Here is a 21,292-nt window from a genome sequence, read left to right as displayed (position 1 = left end):
TTCAAATGAGAATTTTAAAACAGGTTACTTCATGAATGTAGGTGCATTAATTGCATGTCCCTTTATAATTCAGTTCATGTTAGTATAAAGAAGTCAAAAGAGAAGCAAATGGTGAAGTTAAGACATCTTGGCCTTTTAATGAATTTATAAGCCACTCTCACCTGCTACCACTTGAAATCTACAAGCAAGAGCACTTTGTTGACGCACACAGAAAGGTGCAGATGGGAATAGGGGAGGAAGATTTGGCAGACTACAAGGATTTCATTTTCTAAACAAAGAATTACAGCGCACATATCTTGGGCACAGAAGTTTAGGGGGTTTTTCTTTTTCCTTCACCACTAAGTACATATAGCACACTCTTAGGAGAACATGCTTATACAAACATGATGTCTGTAGGTGTATTGGCAGAGACAGGTTAGTGTAATTTTTTTCCCTGACACTTTTTGCCATCTTCAGCCAAATATAGCATAAATGGTATAGAGATCCAAAGATAACAAAGCTTTCTGACGAGGAAGACTGTATAATCGGGACTAACTTCTTAGCTGGTAGAGCCATCTTTATTGATGCCTCAGCTCTGGGGAAACTATTGTAGAGGATCTGGTTGCCCTATATGCAAATCAAATACTTCTCATAAATTAGGTTTACTTATGGAGGGATGGGCAATTATTTGTTTTCTTCCTCATTGGTTTAAAGGCATCGCTGTGTGAGCTGCTCCGGAGTCAGTTTTACAAACAGCTGTACTGCCACCTGTGGACAGAGCCCACAGAGTAATTTGGAGAAGCAACATCATGGTGAAGAGTACCTCTTCCAGCAGGTTTTGCTAGTTCAAGGAACCAAGGTGATGAGAGTGGGAAACCATGTATTATGGTTAAGAGATCATTAAAGAAAAGGCATTAGCACAGAATTTTATGGAGAACCCAAACATAAAGAACAAGTGAGGCTTATGAAGACTGGTGCGAAGAGAAGGGTGGGACTAAGAGAAAGAAGTCTCCAAGCTATTCCAAATGAGGAAGCGGGCTACTGCTGCACTTTCTCAAACAAAGGTATGGGATAGCTCTATGAAGAGCAGATGCTGTAGACCTGAAGAGATCTCTGGTCTGCTAACAGATTTCAAGGAAGGAGCCCTTCAGTTAAATTCTGAAAACCCATTACTTTTCAATAGTGTGCACACATCTCAGGGTCGCTGCCAAGTTCTTCGGCCTTGGAAATAGGCTGTAGAATTGAGTTTAACAATACAGGATGTCAACCTCCATTTTCAAGGAATGCTCTGAACTTATGCCATTCCAGAGAAGGAACTGCAACAGGTCTTCAGTATGCATATTATTTACAGCTACTTGATTTGAAGACAAATTCTGGCAAAATTAAAATAAAAAATAAAATAATAAAATAAAATAAAATAAAATAAAATAAAATAAAATAAAATAAAATAAAATAAAATAAAATAAAATAAAATAAAATAAAAATCTGTGGTCATGAAGGACACCCTAAGTATGAGTTGTATTAAAATTTGTGGATAGCATTCTGTATAGCTTTGAACTCTTCATTCTAAAACAAAAAGACTTATTTTTACAGAATGTTTTCTTCTATAGTATTCTTGTATCTGTTCCTGACCCTGAACTACCTGGAGCTGCTGCCAAAACTACTTTTTATGTCAAGTGAGAAAGGCTCATCCAGGAGCAAGAATGATCATCTTGGATAAAGGTGTTGGCTTCTTTTCATGCCTTTTTTGCCTCCGTGTTTCCTCCATGTTGTTAATGAGGAAATCATCCTGCCAGCATCTCTCACGGCATCCTAATCACTATGTGCACTTTGGAAAACTTCAGCAGTCCAAACAGCACGTGAACCATGGTTAAAGGGAAGCAAAGACCACCTCAAAGAGAGTTCCTTGAAAACTGCATTAAAAAAACGAAATACAGAAAGAAAATCTTATTCTGCTTCTCTCTGGGTTCTGCACTCTAGGGAGTTATTTCTAGGCTGAAAAGTAAGAGATGAATATAGGTACTGATGTAAGTTCAGTAGTTACACATTTTCAGAAGTCAGCAAAAACAGAGACTTCAGGGCCTCATGTAGTCAATCTGTCTGCCTTAAGCTGGGTCAAATATACTCCATCTGTGGTCTGTACGTAAGATTGAGTCACAGAATGAAATTTACTCTTTAATTGGCATGATTCTTGCTCAGAACTATTTTTGAGTTTTGGTCAACTATATGCAAAGAGGGGGAAGGCAGGTGGAGGAAGGGTACAAGAAGACACAAAGGTAAAAGAATTAACATTTTAACAGACTCCAGTCTAAACACAGTGTTTTTTTTCTGTTTTAGTGTAGACTCAAAATTAGGATGCGTTTAGTTGAAATATGGATAGCTAAAGCTGTCTGCTTAGTTTTTCTGAGTTTTGCCACTTTTGGGTAAACTGAGACAATTTTAATTAGCAAAGGGAAAAACTGACTGGGTTGGCCAAGACATACAGCCTATTTTTGACCTGACCAGAGGAGTTTTTCCATTCAAAACTAAAATCCTATGTGACCAGAAGCTCACTCTACCTGTTCTGACAAACAGTTGCATGGCCAAACAGCCCTTATTGCCTACATAAGTATGTGGAAGTACTGTAATTATCAAATACGCCACAGCAGTTTGATTGAGCAAAGGCAACAATGCAGGCTCTGTTATTTTCTTGGGGAAAAAAAGGTGAATACAGGTGAGATATAGCTCTGAAATAGAACTAGAGAATAGAGAATCTGTGCAAGTAGAAATGATAACCTATGGTAGAGGTGGTAAAAAGAATAGCAAGCTTTTTCACAACACAACTTTTCTATAAATGAAAATAGTAAGCAGAAATAAACACTGTTTGTTTGTTTGTTTCTCTACCAGAGGAAGCTAGAGCAGATATAACTGTTACAGGAGCAGTTTGTATTTAAGTACCTGCCTATGGAATAAATACATAATCACACAGCTTCAAAATCATCATCAGATTTCGACCTTAAAATGTATCTATTACTATCAGGGATGGAAATGGGCAATTACCAAAAGAAGTAAACGTTACAAATGGGGCAGTCAAAATATGAACAGGAGCCAGACTATGGGAGCATGTTCTGCCAGTAGAAGACATGCTGTCCTCCACTAAGGGCAAAGGGAAGTCCAAACACGCATCAGAAGGCAAAAGTCATCATTTACTGTCCAACTCACACACACAGTGCAAAAATAATTTATAGTTTATTACTCCTGTGAGAAAAGTATTCAGGAACAGATAAATTCATGTTTGGAACCCAAAGTAACAGAATTACCCAGTTACACTTTAATTCCATACATATTCATACACGAGCTTGTTATATGCTGTACATGTGTCATAATTATGAACTTGAAAATTTACTAAATACAGAAGTATTTGCAATTCTCTTTCCTATCCTAGTAGGCAAAATGACAATATATATTGATGGCTTTATGGTGTGCATATATATATATATATATGTATTTATCTCCGAGGATATATACATGTACACCACAGTATATATTTACATCAAAACAGGAGTACATGGCTACACCAGTGCCCGTTGGAGACAGCTGAACAGGTATTGAGTATCTGAGGGTTCTCTGTCACATTTTCCCAATCAGTTCCCAACAATACACTGGGAAAGTGTGCTGTGGCATTACCCAGAGACATCTGTGGTTACCCTGTTCTGGAAACACTGCTTTCCAATCACTACACCTGCGAGCTACATGCTTTGACATGTACTTGTTTGCAGAAAGCCTAACAGCAGACATCCAACCCAGAGATGGGAAAGATCTGGACTAAATCACAAAGAAGTTGAAATACTTTATATTGTTACTGTACAGCAGCAAATCCAGGCACTTAATACTATCAGCATTTTTATTCTCACCTGTTCTAGAACTATGGGTGAAAGCTTTTCTTCATTAGAATCAAGAACCAAACTTTTCACTGACCTCACTAGGATAGGACATTATCTTACATTCTAACTGTACTGTATTTTAATGAATCCAGGAATTTAAAGTGTATGGCAAAGTGCATATTTCAAAAGATTCAGATATTCAGATATTTATAATAGCTTGACTGAACTTCGGAGTCAACATATGATAAATTCTCTATAAGATAAAGGCACAATATTTACAGGTACTCTTACCACTGCAGCTTTAAATAAGATAAACTAAATAACCACAACCATTTTTTTTTTTTCTAATTTAAACTGTTGAGAATTATAGTAACAATCTTTCATAAAAAAGCAGATATGCTTGTGCATTTAGTACTCTTGATTCCGGAACCATCTGAACATGGGCATCACTAACATACACCCACTGTCCTGATGATGTGCCCACAGCTTCTTTTAAACCTGAAATGCAACAGCAAAAGAAGTCATGTTTCTTGTCCTTCACACCATCATTGAACAAATAAAAAGATGATTCAAAACACACAAAAAAATCACTTCTAATCTACAAGAATAACTCATGACTTAGATGCAGTCCGGTATTTATAGTTTGAAAAGTACAAGTCCAAGAACACCGTAAGAGAAATTGGTGGAAGACAACACTTATAAATGTACACCGTCATCATCTTTTTGATATTTATTAACAAAAACTAAGACACCTAAGTACAGCTTACTGAATTCTAACAGGAAATTACGTAAGCACACACAACCAGTTCTGATAGGAAAAAAATCACATTTCAAAAGCTGGCCAGTGTGAAATTGAGAACGCTGAAAGGATCTAATCTTATCTAGTTATTAGTTCTAGTAATTACTGCATGGGAAGTCTAGGACTGAGGGAGACTTGTTTCAAAAGTAATATAAAATACTTGTCCTCCTGGGAGATGAGCTTCAAATGCAAAGTGCTACTGCAGGATAGACAAGTGTGTGCTTGTCTCTTGTTCCTACAGGAAGGCGAAGAGCAAATACATTTATTTTGCTCTGACAACTCAACATTGCCTCCAACAAATCATTTACCAACAGAAATAAGTTTATTCTAGAAACTTATTTCACTCTACATGACCAAAACATCTTAAAAAGAACTGGAATGCAAAATACCACGAGAACCCCTACTAAAAAATGCCTATCCTCCATGGAAAGGTTTCTTGCTGTTTATATTAAATCAGAGTATTCCAGATTTTTAAGCATTACAAAATTTCAAATCCTAACAAATATAAATAGGTAAGATACCAAAAATATAGAAAATCTGATTTAAATTGTTCTGGATTCAGCTTTTGTGCTAGAACATTTTCAAATGCCAAATCTACAAATAATGATATATTAGAGGGCAGTGCCATTCATGTAAATGTACTATTTTGACTAGGAAAAGGAGGAGCACTTTCCACCAATTCTCTGCTTAATAACTGAACTAAAATTCCATTGTTTACTCAGCCGTGTGTGGTTACACAGAAGCAGGTCATGCACTGTGTGTAACCGAAAAAGAACTGACACGAGGGGCCCTAAAAATAATATCATATTCTGAGCTAAAACAATTCTATACCCTTGTAACAAAAAGAAGTTGTAGCCAGTGGTTGCTTTGGTTTTACTCACGCACAATGGAGGTTCTCTTGTACGTACCTAGAACATTCTTAGTGGTAGAAATATGCTCTAGTAATTTCTTGGAGGGTGTCCTGACCTTCACATATGCAGCATAATGACCACCTCTCATTGACCCACTGTGCTCCACGATTCCATACAGACTGTATAGCACTCGTGTACTGTCTGTAACGTTCTGTATTGCCAGAAACACAGAAAATAAAGATGAATTATTTCACAAAGAATTTTACAGATATCTTAATTAGTTTTCAACAGTATTAGTGTTACTTTGAAAAAAGCAGACATCTACAGCATTTCCAGTGGTGAAACACATCACAGACTTAAGAGTTTATTAATTGAATACAGTTACCATGGAAGCAGCACGGTAGCAGTCCTTAATGCAGTTAAGATACACTAAAACCATCAGGACAGCACAGCTTAACTAGTACTAGGTAACATCAGTGCTATTTATTGATATGAATGGAATTTTCAGGCAGCTAACATTCTGATTTCAGCGCACTACTAGAAAGCATTCAGTCTAAAATTTCTCTGGGAAAGGAAGGAATCATCATCATCATCAATCCAATTTAACCTGCATTCAGGACAATAACGGTGAAAATACAACAAAAATACAGATTTGAAACACGTACCTTACAAGAAGCAGAACAAAACGGTGCTAAGTCCAAGATCAGTGGGAAATCCACGTGCCTATTCACTTTCCTTAGACTCAAACCAGCCTTAAGATAAAAAAAAAAAAAGAAAAAAAAAGAGCGTAACATAAATACCTTTACTAGGAAGCTTTCTAAAGCTGATGTGTATTACTGTACTATTAAAATAAACCAAATCTAAGAATAAGATTGTAACTTCCTGAAACTCTTTGTTATGTTTTCAATACAGTGCATGCTACCATAAGCATGGCAGACACCTAAGAGCCTTCTCTGGATACATCTGAATGACTAAATGCATTCTGAAGTTACCAAAGATTCAAAAAAACACGAGCAAATTTCCCAACAGAAATAAATAGTGGTTCTACCAGTCCTTCATATAAAAAGGAAACATTAGTACGCACAATGATACTTAAATAGTTGCTCAACCACCACCATGGCAGAGGAATATACAAGAGGCTTTGGGCCTTTTACCTGGTGGAATCTTTTCAGATGCAGAATAAGAATAGCAGGAACTGAAGAAATCAGCAGCTGTTTCCGAGCGTTTGTGTAGACACCTTCCATTTTCCTTTCTGTATTTATGAATATTAAAACAATAATTTGTAAGGTGAGGGCAGGCACACAATTATTTTTAAAATTTCTGATAGAATAGATCTGTGTTGCAATGACTTTGTGCCTGTATATGTTTTCCAATGAAAATTTTATGGAGTAACCAAAAAATATTTCCTCACTCTTCTTGCTTTCAAGAAACATCACATACCAAATCTGAGCATTATTTTAACCCATTCAGTGCAAATCTGACCAAAAGCTGGAAGTGCAAGGTCAGAGTGTGCACTGAGATATGGAGATATGGAGATATGCCTGTGGTGCAGAGGGAACTGAATGGGGGGCTCTTTCCAAAAGTAGCTCCGTGGTTAGCTATAGAGTACAGAGAACAGGACACCAGCATTTTTTTTTCCCTGAAAAAATGAATTAATTGGCTTGTCTTACACATGCCCAAAGCAGAATATTTCAGTTGAGGCAGAATATAGTTTTTTAGGTACAAGTAGATGACTTCTTAGGATTTTCGTTTTAGGAGAAAAAAAATTAATGATTGTAAATGTTTTTTTATTTCCATTTTTTCACTGTGCCCATTGAACCAAAATATTAATTACACAGCCCTGTCAGTCCAATGTCTGATAAATGATCATTACTTCTTCTTTGATTTATAATAATCTCTTCTTCATTAGAAGTGTCTTCTTTTTTTTTTTTTTGCCCCTCACCTACTTAATTACATGAATTCCCTAAGTACTTAGGTTGCTAGAGCTGAATATTACGGCATTTATTTCAAAGTTTCCAGGATTGTAAAGCACACATAAACAGCAGAAAAGATTAATATCAAATGATGAGCCTATTCAGTTTATGATAATCTTTAAATGACTTATCTTGGATAGAAATAAACAAAAGATGCAACATAAATTCTAAATTACATCTACTATTATGTTTTAATATTTGCAGGATGAAGTTTTAAGTTCTTGCAAGCAGTTCTGTCTGGGAAGACATTTTCTGTTCAGCCACAAGGGGGAAGCCCATGCTGGAGCAATGAAACATCAGTGGTTGCACAGGTTTTGAGAGGAAACCTCATACATACCCGTATTTGGACACCAGCAAATTACCTGTGGAGTTGGTTTTCTTCTGATACTTCTGTTTCCTTTCTGTACAGCTCTCACATAAAAGCTTGTTGTTCCCCATTAGCAGCTCTACAGAGGTAAATTGGTAAAGGCAGGACTGAACAGAACATTCCTTTGAGCTAGTTATATAGGTCTGGGAAAGCGTCTGAAAAGCATTTTGAGGGTTCTGGGATAGTGAAGACTTGTCTACAGAGAACATGGAATTATTCGATAAACCTGAATCACCACGGCTTGATTTTTCATCTTCATTTATAGTATCACAGAAGCTGAGTTTGGATATGGCACTGGAAATCACCTCATCGCTATTGTCACTTGGTTTGGTGTGCGGCATTTTCATGTTGATGTGGTTGACATGCAAAGCAGAGAGGTTGCTGGATGAGCTAAAAGCTGACTGCTTAGAAGCACTTTCACTTTCAGAGGCTTCGCTGTCTGCATCAAAGCTGCTTTCCGAGCGGCTGGCTTCCTTCTCACTGCCCTCAGTCTGGCTCCCATTCACAGCAGATTCAGCAGTTGGGTCTTTGGGGTACAGCATGCCAGAGCTACCTTCCAGCTCACGCGTTTTGTTTTTTTCCTCCATGATAATAGGACTTCTTTCTTCTTCATTAGATGAAGCTTTTCTGGCAAGCCTTCTCTCCTGGTTCAACTGATTCTGTAAATGATGGCATTATTAATTTAGGAACACAGGGGAGAAACAGAAAACAGGGCTGTGATCTAACATAACTTTTGAAACAAAAAATTCAAAGCAAATTAAACCTAATGCTTTATCTTCTCCATCTTTCACCTGCTTAAGCTACTTGATCTCCTTAAGACCTGTTTAAACTAATATAGGATTGAAAACCTACTCACCAGCCAGCTAAGAGCATTATACTTACTGTGGGATCAATACTTCCTCCAACTAATTGCATTCACTTTGTGACAGCTGTGGATGGCACATTTGAAATGGTATCATTTAATCTAATTTAAGCTTCCCAAAGGTTCTCAAGTTTAAGCTAACCTTCCATGAGGCCTTAGCTGACAAGCACCTTCTTCTCCCTTTGTAGGCACTTATTTTAGAACTAAATTAACCATCCCTTGCAGTATGGTTTGTTAATTTGCATATTTTACTGTGGATGAAGACAGATAGCTAGAAGAAAAAGTGTTGCTGCCAGAGAAAACTACTACTACATATTAAAAAAAATACTTAAAGCCGTCATAACTTTAAATTATTTATAAGTATCCATGATTCTGTTCTTTCTTTCTTTGGCTTCTTTCCAGAAGAAACAAGCAATTTTCCTTCCTCATTGCTGTTTCTTTAATCCGAGTTTGATCAAAATTCCAATGATGCCAGTGGCAGTTTCCATTAACCTCAACAATTAAAGTTTTATATCTTTTCTCCTATGACAATTGATCTCTGCACTTTTTTGTTTCCATCTTCCAAACCATTTACTTTCTATGCTTGTCTCATTCTCGTTCTATCACACTCTGGTATGTTTATTGTTATTTTTTCTGCACATTTATTGTGTTAGGACCTGACTCAGAAGAGTATTTACAGTCCCCAACAGAGCACACACCCTTCAAGTAGGACTCACTCTGATATTAGGCACACAAATTTAAATCTTACTGGCACTAAGAAAATACCTGTAAAGGAAATTAAAAAAAAGGTGTGGAGCAGCACAACAGACACACATCATTGCCTACACAGAATAAACTACAGAAAGTAACTTTCATGGGTTGCTTCCATAACAGGAAAACTAAGTGGACAGAAATACCTTTTGCACACTTGGTCATGTGCCTAAGTAGCAGCAAACATCTAATTATAGACATGACTTTATGTTTAGGACTTCCTACTATCTTTAGAATCATGGACTGGGTTGAAAGAGACCTTTATACACCATCTAGTTCCAAACTCCTGCCACAGGCAGGGACACCTCCCACCAGACCAGGTTGACCAAAGCCCCATCCAGCCTGGCCTTGAGCATCCCCAGGGATGGGGCATCCACAGCTTCTCTGGGCAGCCTGTGCCAGGGCCTCACCACCCTCTGAGTGAAGAATTTCCTCCTTAGTCTTCATCTCTTTCAGTTGAAAAACTTTGCAAAGTAGATTCTCATTTAGTAGAGAGGACTTCTGTCTTTGTTACACATAAAGGTAAATCTTGGAAGTCTCATATCCCACTCCAGGTCACAAGGACCAACACATTTGGCACTACAGTTAAGTGCCTATCTTGCAGGTATGTAAGACCTTTGTCCAGACTATTCCTTAAATATACACCAAGGCTCAGTTCTTGAAGAACCTTCAGCTCTTACTCAGTTTTAAGCTTTAAGGAAGAACTTAAGTCAAATGAAGTCAATATAAAAGGCAAATAACATTTCTCAATGTTTTCCTAAGCAGGGCTTAAAGTTACAATAAACATTCTCCTTCAGAATCGAAGTCCTTAAGCTTAAAAGCAAGAGAACAATTTAACAAAAAAGGAATAAAATCCAACTGAAAATAATTAAAAACCCCAAACACTTATCAACTAGGACCATTTCTCATCTCAGTTATGTTTTATTTCTTTATAGATGGAGAAGAGGTAAAGGAACTCGTGTGAAGTTACTGCTACTATTTGGGGGTATTACGCGAACAGCACTCAAAGAATTCTTAGAATTGTGAAGGTCCCCATTTTAGGAGGAAAGCACAACACCCTCTGTTCAGATACTCTGTTAGCTGTATTGGACTACTTATTGGACTATCCCACTTTCTGTAGCAAACTTATACATTGATTAACAGAACTCACAGAATACCAACATGTGCTAAATGAATTCAACAATTGCTTGTTTGGGGATAGAAGTTTTACTGCAGAACCAACAGACATCTTACAAAATAATTCAAAAGAAGAATAAAGTAAAAAAAAAAAAAATACACGTCCAAAAAGATGGAGTGGGAGCACAGAATCACAAAGCCTCACCAGTTAGAACGACTTACCTTGCAGATCACTTTACCTGTTCTTACTGAAAGCAGAGCTGTTGCCTCCTTTATACTATTGTCTAGACTAGTTTATTGAATCCACACCATACTTTACCTCCTTAATTTTGAAAACCATTCAGTAACCACACTTGTATGCATCAGTATTAGTATTATTATTCACCCTATTTTGGAATTTTCCATTTCTCTTCTAAAATAGATCCTATTTGTCCACATAATCCTAAATGGATTATAAGGCTTATTAAAAAAAAACAAAAAAACAGAACATTAATAAGCACTGAGAGCTTTTCTTTCAGTAATAATGAAAGAATATATGTGCACAATACTCGTTACAGATTTCTTTGAATCCATGAACTACACAGATCATTCTGTTAGGTTGGCATATTTTGCTGCCCTCAGGAAGGACTGTGTTAGGAGGCTGCACTGGATGCTGGCCGGGCTGACCTCCCCAACCCTGGGGTTACTGAAGGCCAAGTGCTTCACAGAAATCACACTCCCAGCCTCCACGAGTCTCCGCTGCCGGTACTATTTTTGTTGTGCCCACTGTCAGCTAATCCCTCCGACGGCACTAATGCAGACCTGCCTGCTCTCTTGGCCAGCATTACGATTCATGTGATTGCAGCCAGGAAAAAAAAACACTAATGACACAATAAACGAAAAGCCGGAAAGAAAATCTGAATTAACGTGAATTGAAATTAACCTGCATATTTTTTTCCCTTACAAATGAAACCCCATAATTGAAAACTGAATGGTTCACAAAGGCCATCATTTGTCACGCTTCTAATAATGATCTGAATATTTTAAAGCTCATCTGTTAGTTATACATATATATTTAAAAAGAACATTTATAACTGTCAGTATTCGCACCCTGTAACCCTTGAAACTTCAGAATAAACTCAAGATGACTGACTAGCGAGGGTATTTAGGTTCTTACCTTATCTTTTGTTAGGGTGTGTTTCTTGACAATTTTAGGCTGATTATTCAGTGTACTGATGGAAGAACAGTTACACTGACCCAGATCTGCTTCTTGTACACTTTTACCTTTACTTGTTCTTCCCAAAGGCACGGGTTTTGCAACCTTAGAAATTAGACAGGAAATTAAGAAAGGATATATGTCAATTTTTTATTCCCTTGCAACAAACGGGAAACATGAACACAGGCTTTAGAAATAGTAACCTACGTTATTATGAGCAAAAGTGGTATTTGAAGGCAAGTACATTTCATACAGGATTAAATAGTAAAATTAATTCTCTCCCTTAAAGGTATGTGAACACAGGCAGGGTAAGGGAAGAACCACTCCCAATCCATCCCCTTATAAATAAAGTATAAATAAATTTAAAGTCTATTTTCACACTGACTTATCCCTTAGGTACATTTCAGTTCCTTAGAAGCAAACCAATAAGCTAGAATCTAACTTTTTGGACCTTCAAAAATAATTTTATGAACAATCTATATGCTAAAAGCACTATTAAATTAAACTAATGTCAGACCTACATATGCTGTAAATAACTAAGTCATCTGTTCTAAGTTTGGCCTAATTGAAAAATATATGCATGTATGACATAAGAATCATAGAATCATATGTCTCTATCTGTATACATGTATATAAATACATATACAAAAGCCATACAACAAATGGACAGTATGAGAGTACATAAGTACATTAGGAAAAACTTCTTTACTTAAAGGGTTGTTAGGCATTGGAATGTGCTGCCCAGGGAAGTGGTTGAGTCACCTTCCCTGGAGGTCTTTAGAAGATGTTTAGATGTAGAGCTCAGTGATATGGTTTAGTGGGGGACTTGTTAGTGTTAGGTCAGAGGTTGGACTGGGTGATCTTGGAGGTCTCTTCCAACTTAGACAATTCTGTGATAAGCGTGCATTTTTAAGCTTGAAATCAAAACTGTGCATATATACATACAGAAATGTCTTCTTAAATGTATGTAAAAGTAATCCACTGGAAACAATATCTATTATATATTCTGTATCTTACCCTCTCCTCTATTATAGGAAGTGAAAGATCAATGAAAGGTTCTTTTACTGTTGAAATCTTGAAGAAAAAGAAAAAAAGCATATTAAATGCAAAGAATGATATACAAGTTTAGCGCATACCTCCCCTTTTTTTAAATCACATTATTATCAGAAACTATGCAACATGCTAATTAGTTTCAAGATGCATCAAACTACAATGAAGAACTTCCCACAAGCTTTTTTTTTTTTTTTTTTTTTAATTTTAATTTAGCTCTGGTTTTCTTTCTAATACTGCACAAAATTTCAGCACCCAAACAGAAAGGGCAAGGTCGTTCATCTATGCACAAACTAGAAGCACTGTGGCGCTCAGTTTATGAGAGCTACAGACAGATTTTCAAGTCATGGGGGCCATCTAGAGGGATTACAACTTTTTGGACAGCAGAAGCAGCAAATCCAGTAGAATTGTATAGAAAAACTAATTTTTAAGCATTTCCTGATGCTGGACATATCTATGCAGGCATTTGATCTTGTACATTGTTCAGCAGCAAGAACTGGTTAATGACAGTTAGATGACAGGGTCTAGCCTGACGCTCCCAGAAAAGATTACATCAGGCTTATTGGTTACAGCCAAAAGTTTTATTAGAAATATTTATAACATAACATACACTAGTAATTGTTAAAATAAAGCCAATTATTGGGGAAAAGAGGCTTTTTTATTTAAAAAAATAACTTATTGTCTGTTCTACAATTTTATTTTCCCTTCTATAAACCATATAAAATCTAAGCTGCAACTGGAAATATCTGGTAAATCATACCTAAAGACATTCTCTCACAGCACTTCACATCTGCCTTTATGGCTACAACGTCCCGTCCAAGCCTGTTTCTTAAGCTCTCTCCCTTGCCGCTCCCAAACTCCTTCCAAAACTGACTTATCTTACCTCTGGAAAGACTGTGAAAAACAAAGCCTTTAAAAATAACATCATGATGTGCACGCAAATTACTGAACACAGTCATGCCCTCAGTTACTGTCATTGTTGTCCTTGCCCTTCTCTTGTATTTATGACCCTACCTTCTACCTGTAACATTAGATACGGACTGTAGGGTCCTCTTAGCAAAAAGCTTATGTTTACCTGTTGTGTGAGGGACTCAGCACAATTTAGGTTCCAGTAAAACAATAAATTAGATTAAAACTACTTTAACTACGTTGACTCGCTGACTGATGAGCGATATTCAGACTGGGGTTCCTCTAGAGAGTGACTTTGCATGAACAAGCACTAGTCAGAAATACCCTTGCCAATGCAGGCAAAGGTAAGCAACTGCTAAACTTGTCCTCATACAGCTACAGCTAGCGAGTCCCGACTCCTGTGCAAGCAGAATATAAGTATCCAGCAAAAATAAATGATACACACAAAATACATACTACATCTATTTTGTATATAGCTGAAGTTCTTCATTGATACTAGTAGCACATTGAAGTGTAATCTGCACATCACACACAGGAAAGTTTACCTGGCACTGCAGAACTGTGCTTAAGTACTCTGATTGATTTACTTAATCTCTACAATATGAAATAGAATGTTTTAAACCAAACACAAATGTAGCATTCAATTAAAAATGTCATGCAAATAAGATTTTTTTCTCTTCCAAAGTTAAAGAAAATGATAAGGATCATGGAAAGCATTTATGATGAAATGTCAGTAATATTAATTATGAAAGGAATATGCTCTTCATTAGAGATATTACGTTAATTCTCAAAAATACTTCAATAAAAAAATAATTAGCATTTCCCCACTCATATTAATTCAAAGTAAGTAATTCCCAATTTTGAGGTATATCCCAGAAGAGTAGGCAGGAGGATTTATATTTTAAGATAGGTAGGCGTTTCAGAAATATCAAATAAAAATTTAAGTGTAACCCAGATGATTAAAGAATTTGGAACCTCCAGCCCTAAATCAGATGAAAAATGAAGCCCAGTATTTGAATCTGTTTTAAATTCAAATGACCCCCCTCTTCTTACGTTTATGGAGGATAATGCTTTAAAGGCAGAAGTTAAGTCATTTTAAATGAGAAACTTTCAATAGCCTTGCTTTTACAAACAAACAAGTATAAAATTGACAATACAATTTTATACTTTCAAGACAATGTAATCAAACCCGTATGTGATCTATTCCACATCAAACCAAATTCCAAAATACCTACATTTTCACATTCCTCACACATGACAGTGCTAGTCAATTCACCAACAAAGATCCTATCTATGAAGTTCATCTTCACACCCTCTCTTCCATATGCTGAAAAAACATTGCCTTTTTTAAATGTGAAAAATAACAGATCCATGCCACACTATAAGTACAACAAAATTCTAAGATTTATTGTGAAAACAATTTTTATACTTATTCAAAACATGTTGAACACAACATGGTAACTAATATATCACATACTATATTCCAACATTTTAAAACATCTCAGTTATTTAGTTATACAATCCCCTTATACTTCCCTTCCCCACCTACAGTAACATAATAATCATACAGTAGCTCTCAAGAAGCCTTTAAATAAAATCTGTTGTTTTTTTTTTAACGCATAGTATATATATATATATATATATATATATATATATATATATATATAGTCTTCAAAACTAAATAATAAAAAACATATAAAACTAACTAAATAAACAGAAAACAAAAAGCCTGTTCTATGTCTTAACTGTTGCAGATTTAGGAAAGTTAATCAGTATTTAGACTTTAATTAAAGCAAAAAAAAATAGCTTTTTACATATACACAGAAGAAAAAAATAATTTTAAACCTATTGTTTTGTGAAAAAAAAGAAACCCAAGCATTCTTTTGAACAGCTTCCAATTTTGGCTTTGTAATCATATTTAGAGTGTTCATAGTATCAGTCAGCTGACAGAAATCATTTTTGCTTATGGAAAGTGACAGCTCTGAGTGCTACAATAACTGTGGCTATGTAACAAACCCAAATATTCAGCAGACTATTTTAGAAAACAAAATTAAATTCTATGTAGCATTACAAAAGGCATTATTAATGCAGTGGAAGCCTTTATTCTGGATATAAAGCTAGTACATAATAAACTCTCTATACTTTAGATATGCACTAGGTGGCACTAGAATAATACATATTAAAAATATTTTAACACTACAATACCTTGGGATTGCTGTTTGCAATAGTCAATTTTGAAGAAAATGGTATTTAAAAATGCGTGCATTTTATAAACTGATTCAATAAAGCATTGCATACCTTTGACTTTTCTTCTAGTTTCTTCATCTGCTGTCTTAGTTGTTGGATTATTAAAAGCTTTTAAGATACCGGTTTGTATACGCTATAATATTAAAAAATAATAATTATTAGGAAGTATTTTAAGTGCAAATATTCTAAAAAATATTATTATACAGTTAGATTTTCTCCATTCCTATTTCCACAAAAGAAGCATAATTTTAACATTTTAAATCTACTGTCGTCATTCGTTAACACTGTCAAAGCAACACAACCTTAACTTTAGTAAGTAACCATCCCAAAATTTCCTCCCTGTAAAGAGGGAGCAGTTGCGCAGAGCATTGGAGAGGTTATCAACAAATGATGAGATCTTCTGCCAACAAATGCTTTTCATTTCTTCCACAGTTAGGAAAAAAAACAACAACAACAACATGCTAACAGAAAAATGGTCTATTACTGACTGACTGGGATACAAAATACTTGAAGGCAGCTAAGTATCTTTCAATAGACAGACTTCAATAGCTATACTAATCCCGTGTTTTTATTACTTCTGCTCATTTTCTATCATTGTACATTTCAAATGTCAGAAAACCTTAGAAGAGATTTACAAGCTTTTCATGAATCCATGTAAGCTTAACCCGCATTTGCCCCCAGAATCCGAACAGTTGCATTTTTGAAAGAAGAATCAGAAGAATGAATTCATGCACATGCGCTGTAGTTGCACCTCAAAACTGCGGTTGCTCAGTTGCAACTGGGATAATGAGGTATTCTTATGAGTTATTTGGATAAATATGCTGGTAACACAATTGCACCTGCTGGTACAAAATGTACCTCAGCCCATCCTGTGATAGACTGTGAAGAGGGAAGCAGAGGATTGTACGAGACCCATCACCAGAGAACACTGCAGGATGCCTGACCTGGGTTTTCTTTTCTCCTGGCAAATGTACCTGCTCTCTAGTCCAGAAACTTGATGGTGTGCAAATGATACAACGAAATGTGATACTGAAGTCACAGTTAGAGCAAGGTACCCTTCTAGGAACAAAGGGCGATACCAAACATTGTGCAAGTAACCCTTAACCTGGGTACCAGTAGAAAAAAATGGCAACTTTTGTTTGCAGACAGCGAAGTGCACTTTCAAGCCATCGATTACTGAAGTGTTGATGATGACAGGCAGCTCCGGAGGTTTGGTTTCTAGTTCAGGCACTCATCAGGCTAAGTAACACTCCTACCTTATGAGTATGTGACCTGGCTTGTGAATTAACTCCCACTGCCCTGAGCTCGGCTTTGTTCATCTTAAAGCCAACAATATACTAAAAGGACTAATCAATAGGTAATTCATGAAGTTGAACACCATAAATGGGTTTAGGGCCATAAGCAAGCCTTTTGTTGGGATTAGCGCGTTGAACCATTTATTTAGGTCAAAGAAAGACATAGTCTTTGAATGGGCAGGGTGCTGCCGACAATGGCAGCAGACATTAATCAATTAGCAGCAGGGTTCAGCTACGGCGGGCCCTGGTGTGAAACAATCTCCGGCCCACATTGCTGGATCCAGCAGACAGTACGCCGGTTTTATTGTCGTATCGACAGCCTTTTATCTTAAAAACCCACTTGTGTACATACCCCCCTTTCGAACGCTTTTAATGGGGACGGGAAAAAGTTGAACACTGCTTTCGGAAAGCTGTTTGCTAAGACACGAAAACAGGCACCAAGGGCAAAGGTGGAGTGCGACTTGTGTGAGTTATGCAACTTGTTATCACTCGTGTCATGCTTTATGTTATATGAATTTCTCACCAAAACTCTCACAGTTTGGAGAAATGGACGCAGTGGGGGTACCGGCCTGGCACAGAGCCATCCAGGAGACCTCTGGCAGGTGGAGGACAAAGCGGGTACTTCGAGCACGGCTGTCACCCACGCGTGCCTGCTTCGGGGCGCCAAGTTTCAAAGCGGCACGAAGGAGAGATGTTAGGGGCTGTAATCCTTTCTAAAGGATTCTGGTGGCAGACATCCTGCCGGGAGCTCTCCTCGGCTGCAGCCCAGAGGGCGGCGGGGCCAGGCAGCAGGCGTGCAGCTCACAGCTGCGGCGTTCCCAGGGCAGACAAAGCTGCTCCTGCTCCTGCTCTGCTCCTGCCTGCCTGGCACGGCTGGCAGTGCTGAATGGACCATGGGCCTGACACTCTCCGTTTGTCACACCATCTACAGACCCGAGAAACAGAATTAAAAGGAAAAAAAAAAAAAAAAGACAGAGCTTTTACTAGTCGTGACCCTCGCCGAGCAGCCTGAGGTGATGAAGTCAGTGTTTGTGGTAATGCACCATTATGGGCAAACAGGGGTGAAATTGCACCAAAGGGTGGAACCAACCTTTGCTTGCCCAGTGGTGGGGGTGGCAGGAATACCCTGCTGCCTAAAACACAATTTCAATTCTCAACGTGTTCCATTACTCTTTTATGGCAGCTTCAGTAGCTGTCCTGCTCTCTAATAAAATGATTCAAAAGACAAATGAAAATGCAGGTTATCGTAATGATGGCACGTTCACTGATGAAACAGGAGATTGACTGGAGGGGAATGAGCAGCCAGTCACTAGAGAAGCTTAGTTGCAATGACTCTGCTTTTGGTGAATCCTCCGTTGTGAAGCAAATACAGTTTCCACCTTTTATTGCATGAAAATGAACAAACAACAAAATCAAGTTTCCCTCTCCTGTAAAAAACACGACAACTGCTTGTACTGCAACGAGAAAGCAGCAGCAGGCACCTGCTTCTGTGCCATGCCCAGTTTGACAGGCAGTCTCGTAAGCGAGGCAGTGCCAAGGTTTAGCTCTTTCTCTGTAGTTAGTTCTGTTTATGATTAAATACACTGCAGACAAGACCAACCTCTACTAATACTCTGCTAGGATGGGGATTCAGGCAGTGCTACTCTGATGCCACGAACTGGGCTCGGATACAGCTTATAACTTGTTTCCAAAAGAGCTCAGTTTAGGATCATTACATGCACCATGTTATTAAATGAGACGGAAGAGGAAGAACGCTGGTCAGTGCGATGTTTAAGGGCCTCCTTTTGCCTAGACCCAGAAAAGACTATGTACCAAAACATCATCTGAAAAGAAGGCTCCAAGACTAAGTCAGGCAGATGAAATCTGATATAGTCAAAATAGTTCAAGCAAGCAAAAAACCACTTTCTTGTATTCAGCAACGCAGGAGGCAGAAACGATAAAGGGACAGCAGCACGGAAAAAAACACACAGGGACATTTTTTATATAACTGGTTATACACTTTGCCTTCTTAGCTGTAAATTATAAATAATCATTTTAAATAATGCAGCACCTTATTTATAAAGCAAACAGTTCTTCAAACCTTCAAGAGATTATAAGAAACTTTGCCAGATTTTATTTTTGTCCAATTATTTTTTTACTGAAATAGGTTCCAATGAAAATTGTGGGCAGGCAGGTATGTGCTGCTAATTTCTATCCCCAAACTTTATCCTAAAATGCATTCTGTCAACCAGATCAGAGGATCTCTTCCTATGTTCCTGAATCCTCAAAAGGAGCTTTTTTGTCCCTTTGGTTGTGTTTGTTTTTTTTTTTTTTAATTAATTAATTATTTATTTATTTATATAATGTAAACAATACAGACTTCTAAAGTTATCAGGATCTACTTACCACACTCTTTCTACTGCTCCCTGAAACTTTTATTTCAGTCAACCATTTTAAGACATCAAAATGAACACTAGTATATCATCTTACTAAAACATCATTATTTTCGTCAAGATAACGAAATAGCCGCTCTTACTCTATTAAGGACATCTTTAATACACTGGAAACATGAAGACCACTGGAAACGAAGTGTTTACTAGTGTAGTAATGGCTATTAGTTTACCATACAGTCAAGTTCTTTAAATTAAAGACACACACACAGGTGTTACCTTTGTCTCTTCAATCCTCATTGCATCCAGCAAATAGTGTAGAAGCTCCTGGCTGTCCTGTTGCTGGAAACCCTTAAATCGAGGAGCCCTGTGAAAGAAGCAGTAAGGAATTTAAATTTACATTGGGAGATATTGTCTACATTAGACTCTTATTGCATGCTGGGGTACAAATAGGTGCAATCCCTACAAGGCTTTAGGAAACTCCTGGTGTGGTTGCAATGACACCAAGGCTGCACTTTAACCTGGGTTAAAGCATTTTGCCCCTCTTAGTAATGGCTCGACTTAAACACTGCCTTGCCAGTACAGTTTCACCCACACTAGTGTGTGGCACTTTGCTGACACAATACCAGTACTTCTGCATCACCGAATAGTCTCACAGAGGAAAGAGTAAGGTTTTCAAAGTGCTTAACCTCTCCAGATATTCCACCCTTCTCTCTACTGAGAAGAAATCTCAGATGTACATGAAACAATCTGTATACCATAGAACAGAAGCAGCACAATAATCTGAATTGGAAAAAAAGATTACTGTGAAATGGAAGGGAAGTCACGAGGCTGTGCATCAAAGCAAACAAAAACTGCAGGTCAGAATCCGAATATCTTAACTTAAACAAAGTATATATGGGCATCTCCTCAGAACAGCTCCATAGTCAATTATTCTATTAATCTGCAGCTTACTGAACTGAATGAACACGTAATGACTAGGATGCTAAACATTAAAATAACTACCATTACAGAATATTTGAATTTTAAATGGTACTAAGAAAACCTAGGAGAAAATTGTAAAACTATCATATCTTGATATCTGAAATTTTTGTTGTATTCTATTATGTTTTTATTTATACTAAATTTATGCAATTCATGTTACAGATTTTGGAGATAAATAAAGAACAAATTTCCATTCCACAAGTATTTATAATGAGAAAAGACAGGGTTTGGGGTGGGTTTTCTTGGTAGGCAGAGTTAATCACTCATATCATCAGGTAAGAGTTACGCTTACTTCACAGAAGTTTTAAAAGGACCTTTCTACATCATGAATCACATCCACCTGTCACACTACATTCAAATCACACACGCATTCAAATTTCTGTTCTACAGTCTAACAAACTGCAGAACGTCAAATGTCACGTCTGAAACTGATTTTAAACCATACAGTGTTACTAAGAGGAAGCAAAACACTGCTTCATACCTAGAACAGAAAGAGCCTGAATCCGATGGCACAATCTCTTCAAATGTTTTGACTGACACAATGAATTTGAATACAGATTCCAAAAACTATCAGGTCTGCAAAAGCAGGTCATAAATCACATATCTCATTTTTTTTTCCCCAAAGCTGCTTAAGGCAATCTTATACCCAACTGGTTTTGAGAGTGAGGAAAAAAAAAAGAGAT

General features: G+C 37.1%; 1 protein-coding gene across 6 annotated transcripts in view; it reads right to left on the bottom strand.

Annotated features, from left to right (window-relative positions):
• Window positions 1-3,188: 3,188 nt before the first annotated feature.
• Window positions 3,189-21,292, bottom strand: part of USP45 (ubiquitin specific peptidase 45) — a 53,956-nt gene continuing 35,852 nt past the window's right edge. For 2 of the 6 annotated variants that reach the window (XM_068677855.1, XM_068677857.1), the window contains exons 9-18: window positions 19,905-19,992; window positions 16,013-16,094; window positions 14,950-15,041; window positions 12,773-12,829; window positions 11,717-11,860; window positions 7,828-8,491; window positions 6,647-6,744; window positions 6,158-6,244; window positions 5,550-5,703; window positions 3,189-4,340 (exon numbers count right to left, since the gene is read on the bottom strand). In XM_068677855.1, the coding sequence (XP_068533956.1) occupies window positions 4,207-4,340; window positions 5,550-5,703; window positions 6,158-6,244; window positions 6,647-6,744; window positions 7,828-8,491; window positions 11,717-11,860; window positions 12,773-12,829; window positions 14,950-15,041; window positions 16,013-16,094; window positions 19,905-19,992 (1,600 nt within the window). In that variant the 3' untranslated portion in view covers window positions 3,189-4,206. Of the gene's footprint in view, window positions 4,341-5,549; window positions 5,704-6,157; window positions 6,245-6,646; window positions 6,745-7,827; window positions 8,492-11,716; window positions 11,861-12,772; window positions 12,830-13,565; window positions 13,700-14,949; window positions 15,042-16,012; window positions 16,095-19,904; window positions 19,993-21,292 lie in introns of those variants that run through there. The other 4 variants (XM_068677858.1, XR_011095182.1, XR_011095183.1 and 1 more) reach the window with 4 other exon arrangements.

This window comes from Anas acuta, chromosome 3, assembly GCF_963932015.1.
Source record: "Anas acuta chromosome 3, bAnaAcu1.1, whole genome shotgun sequence".
Classification (NCBI taxonomy): Eukaryota; Metazoa; Chordata; class Aves; order Anseriformes; family Anatidae; genus Anas; species Anas acuta.
Note: the sequence above shows the minus strand (reverse complement) of the source record. Positions and strands in the feature narration are given on the sequence as shown.